Raw genomic sequence first — 23689 nt, forward strand, 5'->3', positions numbered from 1 at the left:
ATGAATTTTGCTTTGCTTCCCCTCCTCTCTTTCCTCAGCTCCATTTAGCAACCAGGAAAGTTCAGATGATAGAGATGGGTGCTCAGCCAGAGCCAAGCAAGGAGATAGAGCCAGGACTCAGATCTAGATTTCTTGAACCCCAGAATATTCTCTTTGGGTTTTTGCATTGGGTGTTTCAGAGCAGGAGAAAAGAACTATGGATGACCCTGTCATTCCATTTTTTTTCTAACTTTCACAACTATTCCTTCAGTCAGCCAATGCACTATTTCTCAAATGCTTACTACACGCAAAGCTCCATGCCTCCTGTGGTGCCTACAGCGAGAACCAAACAAGCCTGGTTCCTGTCACCAAGGAGCTTGTCTTAATATCCTCTTTTGCAAGTTAATTCATGTGGTTTTCACAACGGATGACAGGAATATTAGGATTAGGTACACTTTACAAAGGAGCAAACTGAAGCGCTACGAGATTAAGGACCACAGTGGCACAAAAACATTAACTGCTATGTTTGGTGATCTCTCCTGTGCTGCAGGGGTTCCCAACGTACGGGGACAGTGAATAAAAGGTTGCTCTTGACTGACATCTCCCCACGTTGTCTTCTCTCACTCCATTCACTAATATTTTTTCGCTAAGAAAACATCATCCAGAGAACCCAGAACGCCTGCAAAGAGTAGGCCACTCCAGCAAAACTACGCGCCGCCTGCGCCGTCCAGCCGTGGCTTCCGGCTTCCACTGCCCACGTGATCAGGTACCCTTGCTGCGCATGCCTAGTAGGAAGTCGGACTATACCACTTTGCCTCACCGAAAGGATCTATTTTTTATATTTTTAAGTTTAAAACCGATTACCGAGATTAGGCTTCTATTCTCTAGGTCTTCACAGAGGGTAAGAGTAAGCTCAGTGTGGTAGAGGATGCAAGGACGGGCGGGGAATACGGGCGAAAGCGGAGCAGGGGGTGGGCTCTCCCCTTCGCAGATAATGGGAGGAGCCCGGCTGAGGGGAGTTCTTTCCTTTCGGCGCTGCGGCCGCAGCCATGAGGTGAGGGCGTGCGGGCGTCTGATTTTGCTTGATTCGACGTGCCGGCGGGCGGCAGGGCTTGCTTCCGTGGCCCCGGGTGGGAGAGATGAGGTGGAGGCAGTCCTGAAGCAGCCGGTACCGGAGCTTGGGATGGGCCGGAGCGCACCAGGCCCCGGCCTCGCGGGGATGGGGGGGTGGCGTCCCGAGAACGCGAGGCCGCGGGAAGGGTGGGCCCCGCGCCCCATATGGGTCGCGAGCGACTTTTGCGCGGACAGTGGAAGGGCCGCGGCGGGGTCTAGGCTCTGGCCCCCTTACTCGCTGGGCGCCCCGGATCGGAGCCGAGCTGTGCTTCCATGTGACTGACGTAGGACAGGTCTCGCGTAGGCCTCGGGCCTCAGACTGCTGAGAGTGGGGCGATCCCTAGCACTTTAACGCCTTCCGCCCCGTGGACGGTTCCTAAGAAAACTCTGAGGCTAGCGGAACGTAAGTTTATTACTGTGATAAGACGAGGGAGACGGGCCCAAGAAGCAAAGGACTAGACAAGCGAATCAGACCCTCTGGCCTCGGATTCTTAGACGCCTATGTTTAGAGCTCGGTACCAGAAAGGGCATAAGCCCCTTCTTCATCCCAGTTTTATCCTTTAACCTCATTTTCCGGAGGAGAAAACTGAGGCAGAGAAGTTAAGGCATAGCTTGGATTTTGTTCTCATTCCAAGGTGGCCAGTTGCTCTTGGAGGAATGCACAGCAAAAGTCTTGCTAGAGAAATGATTCTTAGTATGGGGGCGGGATGTTGCCCCAAATCCTGAGTGCTTACACACATCCAGTTCCCGTGCTTTAGGTTTCACAACATTAAAAGATTGCAAGGCAAGTCTTGTCGGGGAATGGCTTCCAGGGCTTGATAATGTTTTCTGTTTGTCACAGTATGCTCAGGCTTCAGAAGAGGCTTGCCTCCAGTGTCCTCCGCTGTGGCAAAAAGAAGGTCTGGTTGGACCCCAACGAGACCAATGAAATCGCCAATGCCAACTCCCGTAAGTTCTTGGGATCTTTTTCACCCTACTCCTTTCTCATCCTTCATGAGATGAAAGATGTCACGATTTTGACTCCCAGCAAACCTAGGAAAGCTCATAGTCTGGGGTCTTCTAAAATGGAGGGTCCCAGAAATAAGGAGATACCAGAGGTTCTCTGTCATTTGCCAAAATGACAGGATGGGAGTTAATGGAACAACCCAGTGTTGTATTAATGATTATTGCTAACGTGGGTATTGCTTTATAACTATGTGAAGGATTTATGAGGAGACAGTACAGGGACTGAGAGTAGAGATGGCCAAGGAAATGATGAAGGATGGATTGGGAAGACCTGGGACCTCGGGCTTTAGGAAAGGCCTCTTGGCCTATAATTTGGGGCAGTTAAACAGTTGTCAGTCGTGCAGACAGCAACATATCCACATTACGTCCATATGATATTGTTACAGAAAAAGGTGTTCAGTCATCCTCGTTAAAGATAGTAAGGCGGGCTTTATTCAGGACCATTGCTGCAAGTGTAGGGACAACTGTGTGATTTTACAGTGGGGGGTGGAGATGGCACTCAAGTCTGAACGTAGCATGGGCAAGTAGGAATTTATGGCCAAGGTGGGTGGTGTGAGGGTCAGTGGATGGAAGATGACTAAGAGGAAACCCTAATGGTAAGGGGCTGTGGGGGGGGGGGGTGGATTCTGGCTAGATTGACCAAACAGGATTGTTGCTAAAGACAGGCCGGGATGATCAGACATCACCTGGGGAATGTTGGGGGTTGGGGAACCTGATCTTATATCAAGGGTGGGGGCTTGTGCTTAAACTGACTTAAGCAGGGTTCTTAGAAAGACTAGAATTGGGCGCCTGGGTGGCTCAGTTGGTTAAGCGACTGCCTTCGGCTCAGGTCATGATCCTGGAGTCACAGGATCGAATCCTGCATTGGGCTCCCTGCTCGGCAGGGAGTCTGCTTCTCCCTCTGACCCTCCTCCCTCTCATGCTCTCTGTCTCTCATTCTCTCTCTCGCAAATAAATAAAAATAAAATCTTTAAAAAAAAAAAAAAAGACTAGAATTTACAAGGACATGCACAAGTGGGCCTAGGCCGTGGTTCAGGAGGCTGATGAAAGTTTGGTCAAGCAAAGAATGTTGGTCAATATCAGGGAATTTCTTTTTTTTTTTTTTTTTAAGATTTTATTTATTCATTTGACAGAGCACAAGTAGGCAGAGCGACAGGCAGAGGGAGAAGGGGAAGCAGGCACCTCGCTGAGCAGAGAGCCCGATGTGGGGCTCGATCCCAGGACCCTGGGATCATGATCTGAGCTGAAGGCAGACGCTTAACTGAGCCACCTAGGCGCCCTACTATCAGGGAATTTTTTAACCAGTTTGAATTTGTGGCATTGTGATGTGTGCTCAGAATATCATAATCTTATTTTAGACCAGTAGCTAATAGGTGAGACAGGATCTGAAGGACCAGGCCATATCTGTACACTCTTGATCTCACATCCTCAAATACATATAATTTGAGTGTGCTATAAAACATCTAGAAAAATAGAACAAAAGTTTTTTTTTGTTTTTTAACAAAAGAGAAATAAGCAGAAGTTCCAATATTTGTACCATTGTGAGACCACTGGGCCAGGGATGTGAGTGATGTCTCTGGCCTGGCCTTTTTGGACTCTGGGTTATGACTGGTATTTTGGGGGCTAGGCCCCACCTCACTGACTAGATACATCATGTTTTCCCAGGTCAGCAGATCCGAAAACTGATCAAAGATGGGCTGATCATCCGGAAGCCTGTGACTGTCCATTCCCGGGCTCGGTGCCGTAAAAACACTTTGGCCCGCCGGAAGGGCAGACATATGGGCATTGGTAAGTGTGTTCTTCCCTTTTCTCTGAGACTTAAAATTAGAGTTACCTAAGTCTAGACTGGGATATATCCAGGATCTTTTTCTTTCCATTTTGTCTCGTAAGCCCTTTTCTTACTCCATGATGTTAGATGTGTTTTCTCCGTGTGCAACTCAAAGGTGACGCTAGTGTTGGAGTTGAAGGTATTGGTAGAAAGAGGTCACATTCATTGAGCACCTACACTGTGCCAAGGATTCTGCTGGGTACTTGAAAATGTGGTCCAGTAAATCCTAAAACCACTTTCTAGGGTTAGGATGATTTAGGGAGATGAAGGTCATAGCTCCTTTAAAGCCCCTTCCAGCTTCCCATACTGCTTGGTGCACACCCTGTCCTCTACACATTCTGCAGAAAGTGGGGAATAATTGGCTTGTTGGTGCTTCCTTAAAAGGAATAAATGAAAGAAATGCTTAGGGTCATCATCGTAAAATGAAAACAATGCTATGAAAATGAGGTCAAGCCTTTGGCCCACGACTGAGTGAATTGTCAAGTGTTGAAGAAACTGGCAGCTGTCGTTGTGACCAAGCAGCTGGCTCTAGTAACTGACTTGAGACCCAGAGGCACAACAGCGGGCTTGACTTCCCTTCCCTGCAGGTAAGAGAAAAGGTACTGCCAATGCTCGAATGCCTGAGAAGGTAACCTGGATGAGGAGGATGAGAATTCTGCGCCGGCTGCTCAGAAGATACCGAGAGTCTAAGAAGATCGACCGCCACATGTAAGCACACCCTCTTCTTGTGGCCACTAAGACCCATTTGGTGCTTTGACAGCTTGTTCTCTGCACAGACCCACAATCTGTCTCATTGGCCTTGGGGGAGGGAGCCATGTGTCTTAGGCCTTTCAAAGAAAGTTCTTCCATTGTCATCTGTATGTCCCGTCCCATTCCCCCCCCCCCCCCCCCCCGGCCATGTGCAACACTAGGATAGCCCAAGGATTGAACTTAACCTGCCAGGCAAGCTATTCTGTCTGGAAATTGCACAAAAAGTCTTGGTTTGGGGGAAACCGTCCCTGCAGAATAGAGAGGAGAGGAACCCTGCGTACTTAGGGACCTTACATAGAGGGGCAGATGCCGGGCCAGCCTCTGCCCCCATTACCGACCGAAGCCCCTGCGCCTTCTACCCTGCAGGTATCACAGCCTGTACCTGAAAGTGAAGGGGAACGTGTTCAAGAACAAACGGATTCTCATGGAACACATCCACAAGCTGAAGGCCGACAAGGCTCGCAAGAAGCTTCTGGCGTAAGTTTTTTGAGGAATTGGCTTCTGTCACAGGGGACAGGTTCTTTGATCTTTATTATGAGGGTTCTTCTAAGACCTTTAAAATACGCTAATGCCTAATTGTGACTTGCACACAGTCTGTCCAGAAAACAGCTGTTGCATTAGAAATACATGCTCCTCTGTTGCGCGCACCACCTACCGTCATTGCAGGGCGGGGACTGGGGCTTAGTTGAAGCCGAGCTTGTGGTGGCCCTGGTGACTGATTTCCTACGCTGACTAGGCTCAAAGGGAGAGGTCTGGGCGCTTTCTTCTGTCTCCCCAGCAACTCATTTATTCTCAAACTGACCCATCTTTCCTTTTCTATCATCCAGTGACCAGGCTGAGGCCCGCAGATCTAAGACCAAGGAGGCTCGCAAGCGCCGTGAAGAGCGGCTCCAGGCGAAGAAGGAGGAAATCATCAAGACTCTGTCCAAGGAGGAAGAGACGAAGAAATAAAACTCCCTCTCTTTTGTCTGTACATAGTGGCCTCGGCAGTAACACAGATCAGTTACTCAATAAAACCAACCTTTATCTGCTTCTCTCTGCTTCCAAAGTTTCTGGCTGCTTGGTGGGTCTTCACTATTGAGAGGATCAGAACTGAGTGCACACTGAGGATTGGGGTGCAGGCCCTTTGCAGGGTGCCTGTTCATTTCTTCCTTGGCTCCTGGCCTCTGGTTGTGCTGTGTCCATCCATGGGAGAGATGGGGTTTCTTACCTGGTTTTAGTTGGGTGTAGGGCCTGATATGAAGGGAGGGAAAGAGTGGCTTCTATTACTCAAGTCTCCAAGATCCTGTGCTTCAAAACTGCCCTTCAGGGGCACCTGGATGGCTCATTCGGTTAAGGCAGATGCCTTTGGCCTAGGTCATGATCCCAGGGCTCCTTGCTCAGTGGGGAGCCTGCTTCTCCCTCTGCCCCTTGCCCCTCTCGTGCACTCACGCGTGCTCTCTCCTCTCTCAAAATCTGGTTTTTTTTTTAAAAGATTTTATGTATTTGACACAGAGAGGGAGAAGCAGGCTTCCCGCAGAGCAGGGAGCCCAATGTAGGGCTCGATCCCAGGACGCTGGGATCGACCTGAGCCGAAGGCAGACGCCCAACGACTGAGCCACCCAGGTGCCCCTCTCAAAATCTTTAAAAAAAAAACTGCCCTTCACAGCAGAAAGTGGGTAACAGGTCAAAAGTGGTCCCAAATGTTGGCTGAGAACCAACAGAAGTTGTGACATCAGTTGTCACATTGTTTAAAAACCATCAAGATACTATGCATGTATTTCTCAGCTGTCCACTGGGATCTGGGGTTGAAGTCTACTCCTAGAACTCAGGACTGGGGATTTCAACTACCACCAGCCCAGAGGCTATGCCACCTGGACTTAACTGCTGATCCTCCCTTAAGCTGCCCAAATGGCCTTGAGGTCTTTGAGCATCCCAATTTCTAGTCCTCTTTTCTTTCCTACCAAGAGAGATTTTTAGGAGTTCCTGGTTGCCTTAGAAGAACACGCACTCAGGGTGCCTGGGTGGCTCAGTCGGTTAAGCATCTGCCGTTGGCTCAGGTCATGACCCCAAGGTCCTGGGATCGAGTCCCACGTCGGGCTCTTTGCTCAGTAGGGAACCTGCTTCTCCCTCTGCTCCTCTCCCCGGCTCATGTTCTCTCTCTTGCTTTGCAGTCTCCCAAATAAAATCTTTAAAAAAAAAAACAAGCACCCAATCTTGGGGTTCTGAGTTTCAGCCCCAAGTTGGGTGTAGAGATTACTAAAAACTTTTTAATGTTTTTTTGGTTTATATCCATCACATAGGGCACAAAGGAAAAGGCTTTTCTCAGCAGAAATTGGAATAAACACTTGTCAAAGCCATTGTGAGTTGCTTACAAACAGGAGTAAGTTTTATTTTGCCACTTGGCCGGTAGAAATGACCCAATACAGGCCTCAGTGAAGGATCTGCTCTTCGAGCCACGTACTGTGAGGCACTTTACACGGACATCAGTTCTCTAATCCTCATAACATTGTAAGGTAGGGTTATTCTCCATTTGGCAGATGTGGAAAGCAGTGAAATGACGAGCTGGTTTTGCATAGCCTGCGTGCTGGGGACGGGAAAATGGATTCAAGATGTTTAGGAAGTAAAATAGGACTTGGTAGACATTGTGGGGGCTGAGGAAAAAGTGGCTTGTCCCCAGGCCCCAAGCTTTAGGGGGGACTGGGCAGGTGACGCCTTTGGTGATGAGGAACCAACTGGGTTAGGGAGAGTGGCTGGAAGAGCTTTGGCTCTAGTGAGTGGGTGGCAGTTTGAAGGACAGATGTCCAGGTGGGAGGTGTCAGTGAGCCAGTTAAATACAGCAGTGTCAGAGGTCTGGGTTGGGGAGAAAAGTGGCAGAGAAGGGGCCCCCTCCTTTAATCCTCGGCATAGCTTGGACGCCTGCCCTGTCCTGGTTTCCTCCCTGCCCTCCACCCCTCTCCTGAGGAGCAATGTGAAGGCCAGCTGGGGCCTTCAGGGGATGTGCTGGGCGGATGTTCCCATGTGCACTTGCCTGGGAAAGACAGGACTGATATGTTCTTGGGGACACCAGGCCCCACTCCTACTCTGCCTTTAGTGACCTTGTCCAGTCCAGACAGGGTGGGGCAGGTGGGTACCCCAAGGAAGGGCAGCCCAGACTCAGAAATACCCAGGGGATCTTCACCACCGCCCATGTGCACCAGAACCTGATTTTTGGGTTCCCTGTCGCCACTGTAGCAGCCGGTGTGAACTTGATCTTGAGCTCCTGCCGTAATCCTTCGTGAGTCCACGTGGCGGGAGACTGTGGCCTAGGAGAGGAAGGACCTTGGCCAAGCTTCCAACTTGGATCATGGACACCTCCTTCCCAAGCGTGGCTGGACCACAAGAGGAAGAGCATTGAGGGCCACCCCCCTTCCGCTCCCCTCATCCCCGCCACCCTCCGGCCCGGGGCAGTGGAGGGATGACAGGAAGGAGGAAAAGGTTCGCGTGGGAAGCTCCACCAGGCTTCCTGAGCTTGCAACTCGAAGCCGGTTGCCCCCTGGACCAGGAGATGGCGCTGTTCTCTTGCAGGTTGCTGCAGGGGTAGGACACAGCCTCACTTTTAGGGTTGTTCTGGAAGGAGTTGGGGTGGGAGAGAAGGGTTCTGGGTTGTGGGAGCCTATCTCTTGGGTTTAGTCACTTCTTTCTGGAGCTCACCCCAGGCCTGGAGGTTACTTCTCTTTACCATGGGCTTCCAACGCCTTCCCAGGGCAGGGCAGGGAGCGCCCCCTTAGCAGGCAGATCCCCTAAAGTAACCGGATCTCTTCTAGGTCCAGGAGCCTAGGGAAATTCCCATAGGAAGATAGGTCCATCCTCTCAAGATCATACAACTGATCCCACCACATAGTTCTGCATATCATTTAAAGGGGCTTGTTAGCCCTCAGGTAAAGCCTCCCTGAGCAAGTCCAATTCCATTTCTGGGAGAGGAAACTGAGGCCTGGAGAAGCCAACGACTCCCCAGAATCTCAGCATGGCACCTCCCTTTGATCCTCCTGACGGGGGGAGGGTGTGGTTCAGAGTAGACACCCGCAGAGGTCCTGCACACAGCTGCTGTAGGAGAGACCTACAGGAGCGGGAGAAGGGGGCCAGGGTCCTTGGGCCCCTTCCCGGGGCTCTCTCCGAGGCTCAGAGCGAGAGACCCCCCAGGCTAGCTCCCTGCCAGCACAGGGAGGGCAGAAGTTGCCTCCCTTGCACTCCTCAGCAGAGGTCCCCACCCTGTCCCAAGTGTCAGGGTGGAGGGTGACAAGGATGGGGGGTGAAGAAGGCTGACAAGGCCAAATGGAGTGGGACTAGCGAGATGGGTGAGGTTGCACAGAGGGGCTCATTCTGTCTCCCCCCCCACCTCTGGTATCCGTCTCTCTACTCTTTTAGGCCTCTTGTCTCTGGCTTCCAGACTCCCCCTCTTTTCACATCTCCCCGAAGTCTATCCACAGACAGACCATCTATGCCAGGTTAAACTCAGGCTGAGGTGGGGGGAGGGAGGGAGGGCACGCGTGGGTCAGACAATAGAGCCAAATGGGGAGCTGGCACCGGCAGGTGCCTGGGCATGCTCTGCCCGAGGCCAGTGGTATTGCTGGCCCAGCCACCCCCCAGAACGGGCCCAGAGGAGGGCAGAGACTCTGGCGGGGGCACCAGCTGTTCTCAGCCCCCAGGCTGTGGGCGTGCTGTTAGTGCTTCTGCAGCGCTCAGCAGTGCGGCAAATGGGCCCGAGAGGAGGCGGGGGTCCAGGCCAGCTGCTGGCTGGTGGCAGGCACGAGTGGAGTGTGCAGAAAGCCTGGCTGAAAGGCTCTCACTCTCTCCAGTGGGGTGGGCTTGCGATCCCTGGAGCCCCTGGCCCAGCGTCTTGGGGTGTCTCTGTTTCCATCTTGTTGGTTCGAGGCACTGAGGGACCCAGGTCGTCAAAGAGCCGAACTGGGAGGCAAGAGAATGATTTCTGAAATTGGCTTGGTCACCAATTTGCTGGGTGACCTTGGGCTAGTTACTGGTCCGCTCTGGGCCTCAGTGTCCCTATGTATAAAAGAGGCAAGGTGGGGCTGGATAAGCTGTAATAACCTTGAGTATGCCACCTAATATCTCTGTGCCTCAGTTTCTTCATCTGTGAAAAGGGAGAGCCCCACTTTCCACAGTGGGTCATGGAGGGGGTTACATAAAGTTCCTGGCGTGGCTCTCCAGGCACAGCGGGTGCCTACTTAGGTGAGTTCCCCTCTCTTGAAGCCACTGGACTGGGATTGTGACCCCTTTTTTCATTCCCACCATCAGGGGTCCTAGAAAGGGGAGGTCATCTTCCTCCTCCCGCTCACCCACCGAGCTCCAGGGCCTTCCCTGGGTGAAGGGGCGCAACGAAAGCTCAGCGTCTGGCCCTACCTGGCCGACCTTGCTTTGGGGGGTGGGGGGCTGCAAGGCAGGAGCGCTGGGCGCCGATCAGGAGGGGCAGCGCCCCCCCCCCCCCCCGCGCGCATTCTGGCGGCACCGGCTTGGCCCTGGCACCCCCCGCAGCCCGCCTCGCTCTCCCTCTGCGCTCCCCTCTGCCTATAAATAGCACAGGACGTGCCTGCCTCGGCGATGACGCGGCCAGGCGGGCGGAGGGGGAACGAGGCGGCTCTGCGGCGGAGCAGGTGGGCGGCGGGCACTGGTGCGGGAGGGGCGCCGCCGCCGGCCCACTGCGTGCCAGGCTCTCCATGACGGGCGGCACTGAGTCATCGCCCCCAGTCATCTCGGGGGGGCCCCCTGTCGGCGATTGTCCGCACCGCCTGCCTTCCTGCCTCGGGTTTGGGGGGCTGCGGGGGCGAGGCTGATCTCGGGTGGTGTCGGAGGCCACCGCCAGGTGCGCAGAAATGGTGCCGAGGCGCATAGCTGGGTGGCGGTCCCCGCGGACGCACGTGTGCATCGAGCCAGACCGCAGCCGCGCCGCACCCTCTCCCCTTCCAGCGTCCCGCAACATCCCACCGCACCCCACCCCTGCCCTGCTTTTCTCTCGAACTCCTCCCCAGATCCCCCATCTCAGGCTGCTGTGGGGAAAGGGGGCGGGGAGGCAGGGGGACCCCTGCAACGTCTGGGCCAAGCCCGGCGCCCCTCCTCTCAGAGATCTGCAAATTCTCCCACCTCCAGGCTTGTCTCCTTTTGGCACCTCCAGCCCCCACCCCACTCCTTGCACCTTTCCTTCCTCTCTCCCAAGCAGATACACAGAGCAGACAGATTGGGACAAGAAACATTTATTTAAGGGTCTAGGGGCTCAGCAATGCCCCAGCAGACCCCTCATGCAGCCTCATGTACAGTGGGCATTGGGCCCCCCCTGGGATATTGCTGGGGGGGGCCCGTGGCAGCAAACAGGGCAGTGTGGCTTGAGCCCCCCTCCGAGGGGGAGAAGTGGAGCCGGGGCCAGTGGGTAGGAGGATGTGTCCCTCCCCCTCTATGGGAGGGTGTGACTGTGCCCGGGATGGGGGCTGGCATTGGCTGGCACAATCAAGGGCACGAGAGGAGGCTCTGAGCTTGGGGGGAGAGGGAGGTTGGCACCAGAGAAAAGCAACCTGCGACGGAGGGGTCCTCCTCATATGTGCCCACCCTACCCCCAGGGTGCCTACCCCATTCCTTTCCTGGTGGCCAAACAGAATGATGGGCCTGCCTTGACCATCTCCCACTCCCTCTTCCTCCCAGGACTCCGTGTCCAGGATAAGGGCGCAGATACAGCCAGAAGAGGGATCCCTGCACTGAAGGAGGGGTCCCAGTGTTTCCTGCAAGGCTCAGAGGAAGGGGGTGAGGAAGGGCCATATGGAGGGGGGCCCTGAGGGTGGGGCTCCCAGGGTGGGCCTCGTGAGACCTGGGACAGAAAGTAAGCACAGCTCCCCGGGCTGGCCGGCCCTGCCACCGGGGACTTCGAGAGAGTCCTGACAGTGAAATGGGGGTTCTGACCAAGTACGGGCTCAGTCGGGTTTCTGTGTGCAGGCTGCTCTGGAGGGTCCTTCTCCAGGGGACAAGGACACGAGGAGGCTGCTCTGTGGTGACTGTTCTTGAGGAGACAGTCTCTGATTTACCCACGCTTTCCCCAGAACAAGGCCCTCCCCCCCTCCTCTGTCTGCCTGGGTTTCAAGTAAGGGGAGAGATTCCCAAAGAACTTTCCTGAGAATTGATGGAGTGACAGAGGTGGTGAAACCAGGAGGTGGACTCAGGATCCTCCTGCAGCCCTGAATCGCCTCCCAACCCCGGGCGGCGGGGGGCTGCGGGACTCAGGAAGCCACCTTCCCAAGGCCCCGCTTCCTTCCAAAGGGGCAGCCGCAGGGTCACACACATAGACCCAAGCAGGGGCTCTGTGGGGAGAGGGGGATGGTGTCGGGCATGCAAAGGCGATGTGGACGTGGGAAGGCTCTCTGGACAAAGCAGCAGGAAAGTTCCCCAGGAACGCCCCCCTCCCCGGGGCTGCACTCAGCGTGGCAACTGGGGGTATCCGGGCATTGGCTGGACCTACCTGGAGCTTCCCCATTCCCTCCCACTTTCTCCTCCTTCCTCATGCCCAAGTCCCAGAGGAGCAACTCCCTCAGGGCACCTTGGGACCCAAGAAATAAAACCTTCCTCAGTGCAGAAGGCTCCCAAGTGCCGGGGAGTGGCCCCTAGGAGAGAGGCAGGGGGCAGAAGAGTGTGGGCAGATGCCTGTTCCCCTCCGGGGCCAGAAGCAAGCGCCAGGCATGGGCAGGGGTGGCATCTGGCTTCTCTTGGCTCCTCTCAGATCTCGGTCAGGGCGTCGGCTGGCACCAAGCCCCGCTTCTTGCCGCTGCTGACGCGGATGAAGCCGTCAGCATCCTTGCTCCTGCCCGCGCCCACACAGATCTGAGTGGGAGAGACACGGAGCTGAGTCCTGGCTCTGCCTACAGCCCTGGCCCCGAGTCCTGCTGATGGCTCCCAGGGGCCACCCCAGGGGATGATGGGACCAGGATCAGATGTGGTCGGAGACATCAGCTGAGGCGATGGGAGCAGATCCCCTGAGGGTAACTGGGCTCGGCAGCGAGATCAGGACATCAGCAGACGCTGAGCGGCTCTTCGGGGCTGACCTGTGAGATGAGCTGGCCGAACGCCCCGGCTGAACTCCCATTTCACAGAGGAAGTAAGGGGAGGGAAGGGGCTTGCGGGAGCTTACACAACAAGCCAGAGGCATAGCCAACATTCAAACCCAAGCCTCCAGACTCCTCATCCAGTGCTCTTCCCCTCCCCCAAGCTGTCTCTAACCAAATTCAGCCCCCTGCCTGTGTTGGCCACCAGCCCCAGTTCCCAGCAGGAGATGACAGGAGGGCCCTGCAGCCCCACCTTTCGAACCCGCCTTCCCTCCCGCTGCCAGGCTGCAAATATCCTCCTCCGGGGCATTTGCCACTGCCCCTGCCACCTCTCTCCCATGCCCACCTCTCCGGCTGCTGCAGGGCCCGGGCACTCACCTGGTTCTCCTTGAGGCTCATGTACCCCTGTTCCTTGTTCCCAGAGAAGGGTTGGCAGCAGCGCCAAACGTTCTCACCTGGCCTGACTCGCTGCACAAAATTGGCTGGGAAGAAGCCAACCCGGTCGCCAATCTTGCCCTGGGGATGAGGCTGGCAATGAACCCCGGTGCCACCCCCTCCCACATTGCTCCCTCTAGACTTGATGCCCGTTCAGAGCCAATGCCATCAAACTCCAGATCCTGGGCTTCCTGTATCCGAACCCCCAATAGGGTGGCTTCTGCACTGGGTAGGGCATGAGGTGAGCAGAGGGACAAGGCTGAGGCAGGGAGGGTCAAAGTGAGAGCAAGTCCCAAGTGTTGGTCCTAGGCCAGTGGCTGGAGGAGTGGGGGAGGTCTTTGGGTCTGGAGAGAAGGTGGGGCAACACCCATTGAAGGTGGGGAATGGTGGGGTGCCTACCAGGGTCCCTCTGCTCCCCACCCTGCCAAATCACCTTCCACCAGTCCTCGTTAGAGTCATCCACCAGCATGATCCGGTCCCCAGGCCTGGGAGGACAGAGCTGGGGTCGCAAATGGGCAGGAGGGACCTGCCCTTTCCACATCTTAACCACCTGGGGCCCCCAGATCCCCAGCACGCCCCACCCCCTGCAGCTGGGGGAGGATTCTTGATGCCCTCAGAGGACGCTATGACCACAGGTACAGTAGACACTTTAGGGCAGAGCCTGGGCCGGGGGCAGGAGACAGGACATCAGCACCAATCCCTTTTGGACTCTGGGCAGTCCAGCTCCTCTCTGGGCTCAGCTGTCTCATGCATGCAGGAGAAGGTTCCTGAAGGTCCCCCTCACACTCATGTGCCAAGGTCTGGGAGCAGGGCCCTGAGCTTGGAGCCCGGTGGCTGCCCAGTGGGGCTGGACCACAAAGAGGACTTACTGCAGAGCCAGGTCATTATTCTCTTGGGGCAGAAACTTGTAGAGCGCGACGTAGGAGTACATGGGCCCCACGTCCTTTCGCAGAGGGGGCTTGGGGGGCTGTGGAAGAGCTCTGGGTCAGTGATGGGAGGGGGACACTCTCCTCACTCCACCCACTGTTCACTGGCCCTGACCTGGCCTACCCTGGTGGGGGCTAGGAGGTGGGACACAGTGCAGGTGGGTCCGTGACAGGGAGAGGTCAGGTTCCCCTATCTTCCGTGTTCATCCTTGGGGGTCTGGGCCAAGGATGGAGAAAGAGAACTCTCCTCTGGTGGCTGCACCCCGGAACTGCCCGCTCTTGGGGAGTTGGCACGGGAGTGGGCACTGCAGGCATTGGCTCAGTGGTGGGAGGGGTGGTACCCCCTGCCTTCCTTGCATACTCACCCTGGCATTGCCCATCCCCGTAGACTGAGGATAAATGATGGAGCAGTGATACTCCCACTCACCATGCTCTCACCCACCTATTGATCAATGACAGGAAGAAGTGACATCCCCTTCCCATCTGGCCTCCCAGGGCTCAGTGCCAGCATAACCTCACCTGCTGTCCAGGGCTCTTCTCCTCCGGTCCTGACCCTTCACTCTCGGCCGGGGCTGTGAATACTAGAGATGCCAGGGCAGGGCCGGGCCGTGAGGCAGCAGGGAGTGGCCTGCCCTGTGCTCTGTTCCTGCCCCTGGTCCCCACCGCCACTCACCACTGTCTCCAGGGCCCTCCTCTGAGCTGCGGATGCTGCCTTCCCCATCCTCAGTCAGCTCGTCCCGCTCACTCTGGGGACAAATGGGGGAGGGCTCAGCCCCTAGACCCTCATCCTCGGAGACCTCTGCCCCCCAGGCTCCCCTTTGGTGCCTGACATACCAGGCTTCGCGTGGGGGACTCAGAGGTACTGCTGAAGCTGGAGCGGTTCATCAGAGCCAAGGAGGTGCCATAGCGCAGGGTCTCGTAGACGGGGTCTACCTTCCCGCTGGCCCCTGCCAAGGAGCCACCCTCAAGGTCGGGCACCCAGCTGCCAACCTTGCTCTGCCCTGAAGCCCTGTATCACTTTCACTCCCTCGGCCCCAGCCAAGACGTCCTTTCTTTAACTCCCTGCCCCATCCCACCCCAGGCCCCTCTCTGACCACCAGTCTTCACCAGATCCTCTTGGAATTACTCCTCATCCTTTGTATCTCTGGACACCTTCCCTCTCCCTGCGGATGAGGACCGTGCCTACTTGACTCTCTAGTCCCTGTCCTTCTCGGTTCAGGCATTCATGAGAATGGCGATTAACTGACGAGTTGTGTGATTAGTTCTTTCATGTCTAGCTCCCTTACTAGACCACGAACTCCACCTTCTTCAGTGCTGTGTCCCCATGTCTAGCACAATGCCTGGTGCTCGTAAGTGTTCCATAAGATGTCTGTTCCATAAGATATGAATGAATGAATGCCCCCTCCATTCAGGACAAGGGCATTCAGAGCAGGGAAGTGCCAAGGACTGGTGGTGCCACGTGACTTGGATGCCTATCTGACGAATGCGTGGGTTTCTCATCACACCCCAGCAGGATCAGAAGCCATGGGGGGACACTCACCAGTGGGTGGGGACTCTCTGCTTGTGACACAGGCTGGGGGTGGCTCATGCACCAGGAGCGGGGAGCTGAAGTTGCGACGGAAGGAGGAAGACTATGGCGAGAGGGAGCAGAGAGAGGGCATGAGGGTGTCACAGCCCGCCAAGAGCTTGTCCTTCCCCGAGCCCCAGGACCACCCCACAGGAGGAACCAGCCTGGAGGGGGGCACCCATCCCCCCCACAGGCCAGTCCTGGGGGGGCACCCACAGCCAGCCAGCCCTGCATGGTCCCCACTCACCGCCTTGCCGGGGCACGGCTGCCGGGAGACCTCCTCCGAGCACCAGAGGTGGACACTCACTTTGCACGCCTTACACCGCAAACCCTGCTTGGAGTTTCCTGGGAAGAATTTGGGTTCAACAAGAAGGATTAGGCCAAAGAGGATACATCCAGGGGCAAGGAGCAAAGGGGGCAGGTCAGGGCATCGGTGGAAGAAAGGGGTCGGGCATCCTCACTTCAGCCTGGGGGCCTAGTGCCTCCCCCTCATACGCTTGCCCTGTCAACCGAAGCCTGAGCTGTTAGTAAATGCAGCGACACTGGGCACCTGCCCACCTCAAGGCTGCTCATTTGTCCACCCAGGGTGAGGGACACAGTTAGGATAGAGGGCCCTGAATAGCAAGAGCCCAACATCGGGCATACTCCCCACCCCCATCCTGACCCCTCTCCTTGACCCCCCAGGCACCTACCCACGATGAGCTGGTGGCAGAGCTCACAGGGGCTGGCTCTCTTGAAGACGTGTTCCTGGAAGCTGTGCAGTCTTACTGGTTTGAGTGGTGCCAGGGGCCGTGGGATGGGGCAGGGGGAGGGGGCCGGGGTCGGCAGGCCCCCGTCTGTAGATGCCGGTGGTGGGGAGGGAGGGGGCAGCGGGGTTGGGGGGGTCAGCAGCACCTCAGTGGGGCACTTGAGCTCAGAGCCCGAGCGAAGGAAGAAGTTCTCCACACTCTTACTTCGGAGGATGGTCTTGAGGGAAAGCGAGCGCTTGAACCGCTGTAGCTGAGAGAGGAAGTGGGGCTGTAAGTGAAAGCCAGAGGGGACCGGCTCCGAGCCAGGATATCTCCTTGGTCAGCCACAGCCTCGAAGTACTAAGACAGAAGCTGCCCTGTTCCAGAAGGTGGTCCCAATCCCGGATGCCGACAGGTGGGTAACGTCCATGAGCAGAGGAGTTCTGGCTGGGCAGGCACAGTTGGGAGTGGTGAGCACTGTGACAGGCTGGCCGGCCAGAGAGCAGCTGCTGGGGTCCCCTGGACAACCGGGGCTAGTCCACACGGCCAGCCCAGTTGGGCGCCAGGCTTTCCAATTTTTTCAAAAAAAATCTAGACTTTTCTGTGAATTTGGATAGAAATAAATTCAAGAGGTTGTATTTCCTTTTTTTTCCATTGCAGAAATGGTAGTGTACTATGTTTCCTACGCCTTGCTTTTTTCACTTAACAGTAAATCTTGGAAATCATTCCATACCAACACATAAAGAGTTTCATCATTCTTGTTTATGGCTACACAGGATTTCATCGTATGGGCGTACTATTTACTCGAGTTAAACAAAATAATACTTCGGCGGCCGAACAAACACACGAGGTCCCCAGTTTTCCACTGTGTTCTCAAACAGGCTGGGAGTGCGGGAGGGGTCATCCCCGACCCTCATCCTCAGGGCTGATTCTTCCTCCAAAATCGCTCTCCGGCCCATCCCCTGTAATCACCTCATCACCTCCACAGCCCTGCCCCAGTTCAGGGCCACAACCCCTTACCTCCACCCTGCCCATCTCCCCCTGCTTTCCCTACAGCTGCCAGGGAGGTGATCCCTGACCTGGCTAAACCCTTGGCTCCTCAGGACACAGCCAAGACCCTTGCCCCAGTCGTGAGACTCTGCAGCTTGGCCAAGGCTTCCCTTCCAATCCATGCCTTCCGCCTGCCGCCGAGACATAGGGATTCTCGAACTCGTCTGTGTTTATTCCTTTGGGCTTTCCCCGCCCTCACCCTGGCCTTTTTTGATGTGCTTGTCCTTTTCTCTGCCTTATCCAATGAATACCCCCTTTATCCTTCAGGGTTTCCAGTGACTGTTCCTCCTCCGGGAAGCGGTCTCTTCTGCAGGAATTCCATTTAGTATAACCACTCCCTCCTCTGGGCCCCACTGCACCCAGTACTGACTTCCATTATAGATCCAATCTGGTTTACATTGTCATTTACTTCTTACTCCCCCAGGAGCCCGGAGCCCCTTGAGGGCAGGGACAGTTGAATCAAATCCCCACACAGAGCCCCAAGACATAGTAGGTGTTCAGTCAATATTTGTTGATTAAGTGATGGGCAAGCGCCTGGAATCCTAAATGGAGCCCATGTTCTGGAATGCTGGGTCAGTTCTGCAGTGAGGCCAGAGTTCCTTCCATTGCTCACCCCAACACATCCTTCTCGGAGTCTGCCCAGAGTGAGGTCTGGAAACATCTCTACCCAGATCCTTGAATCTCTTCCCCCCTGGTGAGAGCCCCCTTACCCCTGCCCACTCCTTCCCAGCGGCGATCGGTAAAGGGGGCCGGAGGCCTGGCTTCAGCAGGGAGAAGTGGTCAGGGTTCCCAGCTGGCACATCAAGCAGCCTGCATGACTCCAGGGAGGGAGGCAGCAAAACATGGAAAGAAGTGGAGAGGGAGACGTTTGGGCACGAGGCAGGCCCTGGTGTGCCGGCTGGGAGGCCAGAGCCTTGGGGTTTCTGGCACGCTGAGTTGCCTAGCTCCTTCCAAATTCAGCTTCCTGTGCGGCACTGTGGGCTTCTTTGTGTGTGAGAAGCAGGGCCCCAGGCCCCAGATCCCTGGGTGTTAGGGCAGAGGCGGAGGGCCACAGGGACAATTCATTAGAACGCAAAGGTCTTCTATGAGCCAGTGTGGCTCTGGGGGCTCTCACAGGCCCAGAGAGGCAGGGAGAAGCCCCCCATCATTCTGCCCAGGGGACAGAGCACAGAGCACAAGTGGGCTCCGGGAGGATGTGCTGGGGGTGGGCGTAAAACTACACCTGCCGCCTGAAGGCAAGTCACTTCACTTCCGGTGTCTGAGCCTCAGTTTCCCCACATCCAAGAGGAAGGAGGCAGGAGTAGATGCTCTCTAAGCAATGCAAGGCTCTGGGTCCAAAAAGTAAAAACCTAAAGCTATAATGAGGGGCGGTCATTGTCAGAATACGGGGATCGGGCTAGCGCTTCATCTGCTGCACCTCATTAATCCTGGCACTTCCCTCTGAGACAGTGATGATTATTGTCCCACTTTGCAGATGAACTCACAGGCGCCTAGGAGTTAAATCACCTACATGTGATGAGTCTTCACCTGGTAAGTGGCAGAGCCAGAACTTGAACCAGCGGCTTTGGCTGTTGAGCCCAAATGACCGGAAGGGTCCCGCTGCTCTGGGCTCTGCCTTGGCCCTCACCCCTGCCCCTTGGCTATGCCATAGGCTTGTCCGCCAGGTCAATCGAAATTTAGGGTTGGAAGGAACCTGCAAGACTGGCCACCTAGAGTAGTCCCCAGCCCATGCTATCATCCCACAACACCTTGGCCACATCCCCCCGAACAGTTGTCTGACTCTGTGGGTCACCTCCCGTAGCAGGAAGCACACCCTCTCCTGGGACAGTCATCCCATCTTTGGGCAGCTGCAATCGCCGCAAAATGCTTCCCTATATAGAGCTAAAACCTGCCTCCCTGAGATCTTGTTGCCTAGCGGCTCTGTTCCTCCCTTGGCTCCAGAAAGGGCTACTCCCTCTTAGATATCAGTCCTTCAAGTATTTGAAGACATCAGTTGTGTTCCCCTTCCCCTCCCAAGCCTGTTATTTCCATAGTAATCCCCACGGGATGAGATTTGAAGCCTCCTTACTCTCCAGCCTCTGCTCTTCCTGGTCTTGCCCTGGCCTCAGTGGCAAGAGCCACCTCTGCAGGGTACAGAGGTCTCTGGAACAGAATGTTCCCCAGCACTGAGGCAGCCCCACTTCTGCTCCTGACTCCCTGGCTCTGCTGTGGGCCCCAGAACCCAGGAGGGCAGAGGAGCGGGAAGGAACAACGTATCACCTGGGATGGTTGGCCGATGTCAAGAGTTGTGGCTGGACAGCAGGATGGGGGCACCTCTGCCAAATGGCTTGATGCCTGTCCACTCAAGAGACATCTGGCTTGGTTACTCAAACCTCATTTTGGCTCAGCCTGGCCAGGTAGTCCCACTCCTGGGACTCCTAGTTCCCAGAGAGGACTTATCCCTATTCCCATCAGCTATCTTTTTGGTGCTCCGGGGTCCCAGGACCCGTTCCCTGGCATGGGGAGAAGCTGCCATGTACCCTGGCAAGCTGACCCACCTGGATCCTATTCTCTCCGGTGTTCCAGGAGCTTGTCTGGCTTGGAGCCTGGACCACCAGGCCCCTTCTTCTGAATCCCCTCCCAGAGGCTGGGCCTGGCCTGCCTCCCTCCTCCCCATCTCCCCACATACTGGATGGTCCTTTCATTTCCTCAACTCCCCACAGCATCTCCTCACTTTCCTCCAGCTCCTGAAAGGGCACCAGGCAGCTGGAGGTGGGTGGTGGCGGATGGGGCACAAGCTGACTCAGATGGCAGAGTTGGCATGGCAGGGTCTTCCCAAGGATGGCACCAAAGGGAGTGACGGTACCACCCCGTGGTAGGGTGGCATGGGGACCCAGAGATGGCAATGATGGCACCAGGAAGGGTCACTGACGAGTTTGGGTGCAGGGATATGATCCAGCCTTAGCGTGGGCAGGAGGCTGGACTTAGGTTGGCAAGAAATGCCCAGGGGGCCCCCAGCACTGATGAATAAGCCTGGAATGTTGGCTTCACTGCCTAATGGACACCAGCCCCCTCTTTGGACCTGCCTCAAATTCTCCCTTCCCCCTTCCCCAAGCCCTAGAGTCTGGAGACGAAAGCTTCTTTGGGACAGGTTGAGGTGCGGGGAGCTAAAGGGGCTGGTAGGGCCCTGAATTCTCTCCCTGCCCACCTGTGCCTTCCTGAATACCCCCACCAAGACCCCCAGCCCAGCCTGTGTTGTGGTCACAGTCCTTCACAAGGGTGAGATGTAGGGAAGGGGGGCAGAGGGGCAGGGCGAGGTATGCAATCCCCCTCCCCTCGCTCTTGGGATCTCCGTGGCTCAGAGGTGATAACACTGGATGGTTCTTGTGCTGGGAGGAGGGAGGCAGAGACCCGCCAGGTCCTGACCTCCCCCTGCCCACACAGCTGAGCTTGCAGCCTGTGGGTTTGCTGAGGCAGCACTGCTCCAGCTTCCGGAGAGCTCTTAGGAAGGGGGGCAGGCAGGGGCGCCTGGGTGGCTCAGTCGTTAAGCGTCTGCCTTCGGCTCAGGTCGTGATCCCGGGGTCCTGGGATCGAGCCCCGCATCGAGCCCCGCATCGAGCCCCGCATAGAGCCCCGCATCGGGCTCCCTGCTCAGCGGGAAGCCTGCTTCTCCCTCCTCCACTCCCCCTGCTTGTGTTCCCTCTCTCACTGTCTCTCTCTGTCAAATAAATAAATAAAGTCTTAAAAAAAAAAAAAAGAAGAAGGGGGGCAGGCAGCCAGACCTCCTATGGGAAGCAAGGAAGGGCCTGGAAGACCCCCATGCCCTTGGGAAGCAAGGGGAATGTATCTGTCTGTCATGGGTGACTACAAGGCACCTGGGAAGGCCAGGGATATTGGCACTCAGGATGGGGCTCAGCGCCTGGGACTCTCTGCTTCAAAAAAAGCTGTCACAAATATTCCAAGCAATATCCTCCCACCCCAAGACCTTACTCCTTTCCTAGTAGAGACTTGGATCTCTGAGGGGGAGTTAACTCTGTGGTCTGAGAGACCAGTCTCATTCTCAGAAGGGGGCAGAAGAAAGTCAAGTTCAGATCTGAAGACTGACATGGAGACCCAGTGGGTCTCTCTGGTTTAGAGACGAGGAGCTCCTTGGGGTGCCTCAGCCAGGCCCCACCCTGCCCCTACTCATCTACTCCTGGTCACTCTCTAGATGACCTTGACCTTGAATTAACCTCATATCCTGAGGGGTGGCCTGGACAGAATTAGGAGCAAGATGGGCACTGGAAAGAGCTATAGATGAGCTCTCAACACCTGGAAGGAGCCAAAGACCCCACCCATTTTTTTGGTCTTCAGTGCCCCCTCCTCGACTGGATAAACAGGACCAGGTGGGAACGGAACACCGGGTGCAAGGGAGAGGGAAGGAGGCCTTGGCCTGAAGCCTGGGGAGGAGGCAGAGAGCGCCCTTGACACAGCCTCCTTTTCTCTCCCCATCCCCAACCCGCTCAGCTCATGTTGCTCCCCGCAGAACTTCTTGCGGGTCACTAGTGAGCACCTAGAACTTGGGGAGGAAGTGGACAGATTAGAGGTGGGGGGGCATTAAATTCAAGTGGTGGCCTCCCCCAACCCCTATAGCGCCAGGAGTCTGGGCTCCGCCTGCCTTCACTGGCGAATAATTTATTCATTGTGACTCCGGCAGGAGTAACGATCATACATAATTAGGGTTAATTATGACATTCATTAATTACGATGACTTCTCTTTTTGCTTCCACCCACCCTGTCCCGCTCCCGGGGTGGGGGGTGGGGCTGCCTGTCCTTCTGCTCCGGAGCCGCAGCAACAGTCCCCCGGTCCCCGCCCGCGATGGCCAGCGCTGCCGCAGCCCCCAGCGCGCACTCGGGAGCTGCGCACCCCCGGGCCGCGGCCTCATGTCCCCGAGCCTAACCTGGCTGGGAGGGGGGAATGCAGGACTGCGGCGGGTCCGAGAGCGACATCCAGAGACCCAGAGATAAACATATACAGACGCCGAAGGAAAGCGGGAGAGACACGAAGACAAACAGGTTGTAGAGACATTTTCGGAGAGACACAGGCAGAGAGGGACAGACCGAGCTACAGACAGAGACCTGGCGGGCGCGGGAGGGGTGCGCCTCGCACGCACACACCGGCGCGTACACCGGCCCACACCCGCTACACACCGCTCGCTACACACTCCCTCCGCCTTCGCTGCGCCGATTCCCTCTAACAAAGCCGAGTTACAACCTCCCCGGAGGGTCGCGGCCGCGCGGCCGCTCATCACGCGCGCAAGGGCGTGTCGTGCTTGTGTGATGGGGGCTCCCTGTGGCCCCTCGTCGCGAACCCACTCGCCCCGGTCGCCGCGCAGAGCCTTCGGGATCACCCGGGTCCCGCTGCCGTGACTCCGCGGCACCCGAGCCCACAGTGGTGACCGCGTCGGGGAGAGGGCACCCGGGTTGGGGACGCACCGGGCAGGGGTCCAGGCCTCTCGCCTCTTGAGTTACCTTGGTTTCCTGGAGGGCAGAGACGGTCCCCGGGGGGGTGTGGGTGGCCGCGTCATCCGGTTCGTTCTCCTTCTCGCTCATTTCGGTCATGGTTGGGGGAGAGCGGAAGAGAGGGTGCCAAGACCCGACGGCAGGCCCGCTGGGGGCAGGTTGCAGGTGGCAGACGTCTCTCTGGAACCCTGAGGCCCTTCTCCAGAGACTGCCCCCCAGTGAACCCCAGGAAAAATCCGCCCAGGCAAAGCGACCCCCCACGGCCGGGAGCGGGCGGAGAAAGTTCCCGGGTTGGCCAGTGAAGAGGGGTAATTACACGGAGCCGCGGGAGCCGGACGACCCCGGGAATGAGGACCGAGGGTCTGCAGAGGATGCTGCTCGGAGCGAGGGGAGGAGGGAAGTGGGGACGCGGGGATGAGCTGAGGGAGGGAGCGACGGAACAGTCCGTGTCCGGCCGGCTCCGCCGTCCTCTGCGCCCGCCCCCCCATCCCTTTCCCCCTCCCCGCGCCGGCCCCAGCCCGGCACCCGGGGGCCCCTCCGCCCAGTCCTCGCCTTCCAACTTTGATTTAGGAGGTCGCCTGATCCCTCCCCCTTCCCTCCGCGGCTCCCCCGCGCCGCTATGCAAATCAGCTTCTCAGCTATTGGCTGCCGCCGTGGCCAGGAGCGCGAGCTGGGCGGAGCCGGGGGGGGGGGCTCGATAAGATGGAGAGGAGCCTGAAGGGTTAAGATGTGGGGAGGGGGTAGTTTTACACCGAAAGACCCGGAAGGGG

At 56.7% G+C, this 23689-nt stretch overlaps 2 protein-coding genes across 2 annotated transcripts; one reads left to right on the forward strand and one right to left on the reverse strand.

Moving 5' to 3' along the window:
• The first annotated feature begins 927 nt into the window (after nt 1-927).
• RPL19 (ribosomal protein L19) lies at nt 928-5707 on the forward strand. The gene is made up of 6 exons (XM_021704319.2): nt 928-1033; nt 1934-2040; nt 3763-3885; nt 4513-4633; nt 5042-5152; nt 5503-5707. Exons 1-6 carry the CDS (start codon nt 1029-1031, stop codon nt 5624-5626), a joined length of 591 nt encoding a protein of 196 aa, XP_021559994.1. The 5' UTR covers nt 928-1028; the 3' UTR covers nt 5627-5707.
• A 6590-nt stretch (nt 5708-12297) lies between these two features.
• Nucleotides 12298-23023, reverse strand: STAC2 (SH3 and cysteine rich domain 2). Its single transcript, XM_021704293.1, has 11 exons — nt 22929-23023; nt 16353-16659; nt 15908-16005; nt 15634-15724; nt 14928-15040; nt 14767-14839; nt 14613-14674; nt 14037-14134; nt 13601-13652; nt 13111-13248; nt 12298-12511 (listed from the first exon to the last, which is right to left on the reverse strand). The coding sequence occupies exons 1-11, from the start codon at nt 23016-23018 to the stop codon at nt 12407-12409; spliced, it is 1227 nt and encodes a 408-aa protein (XP_021559968.1). The 5' UTR covers nt 23019-23023; the 3' UTR covers nt 12298-12406.
• Between the last annotated feature and the right edge of the window lie 666 nt (nt 23024-23689).

The sequence above is a fragment of the Neomonachus schauinslandi genome, chromosome 15 (assembly GCF_002201575.2).
Source record: "Neomonachus schauinslandi chromosome 15, ASM220157v2, whole genome shotgun sequence".
Taxonomy (NCBI): domain Eukaryota; kingdom Metazoa; phylum Chordata; class Mammalia; order Carnivora; family Phocidae; genus Neomonachus; species Neomonachus schauinslandi.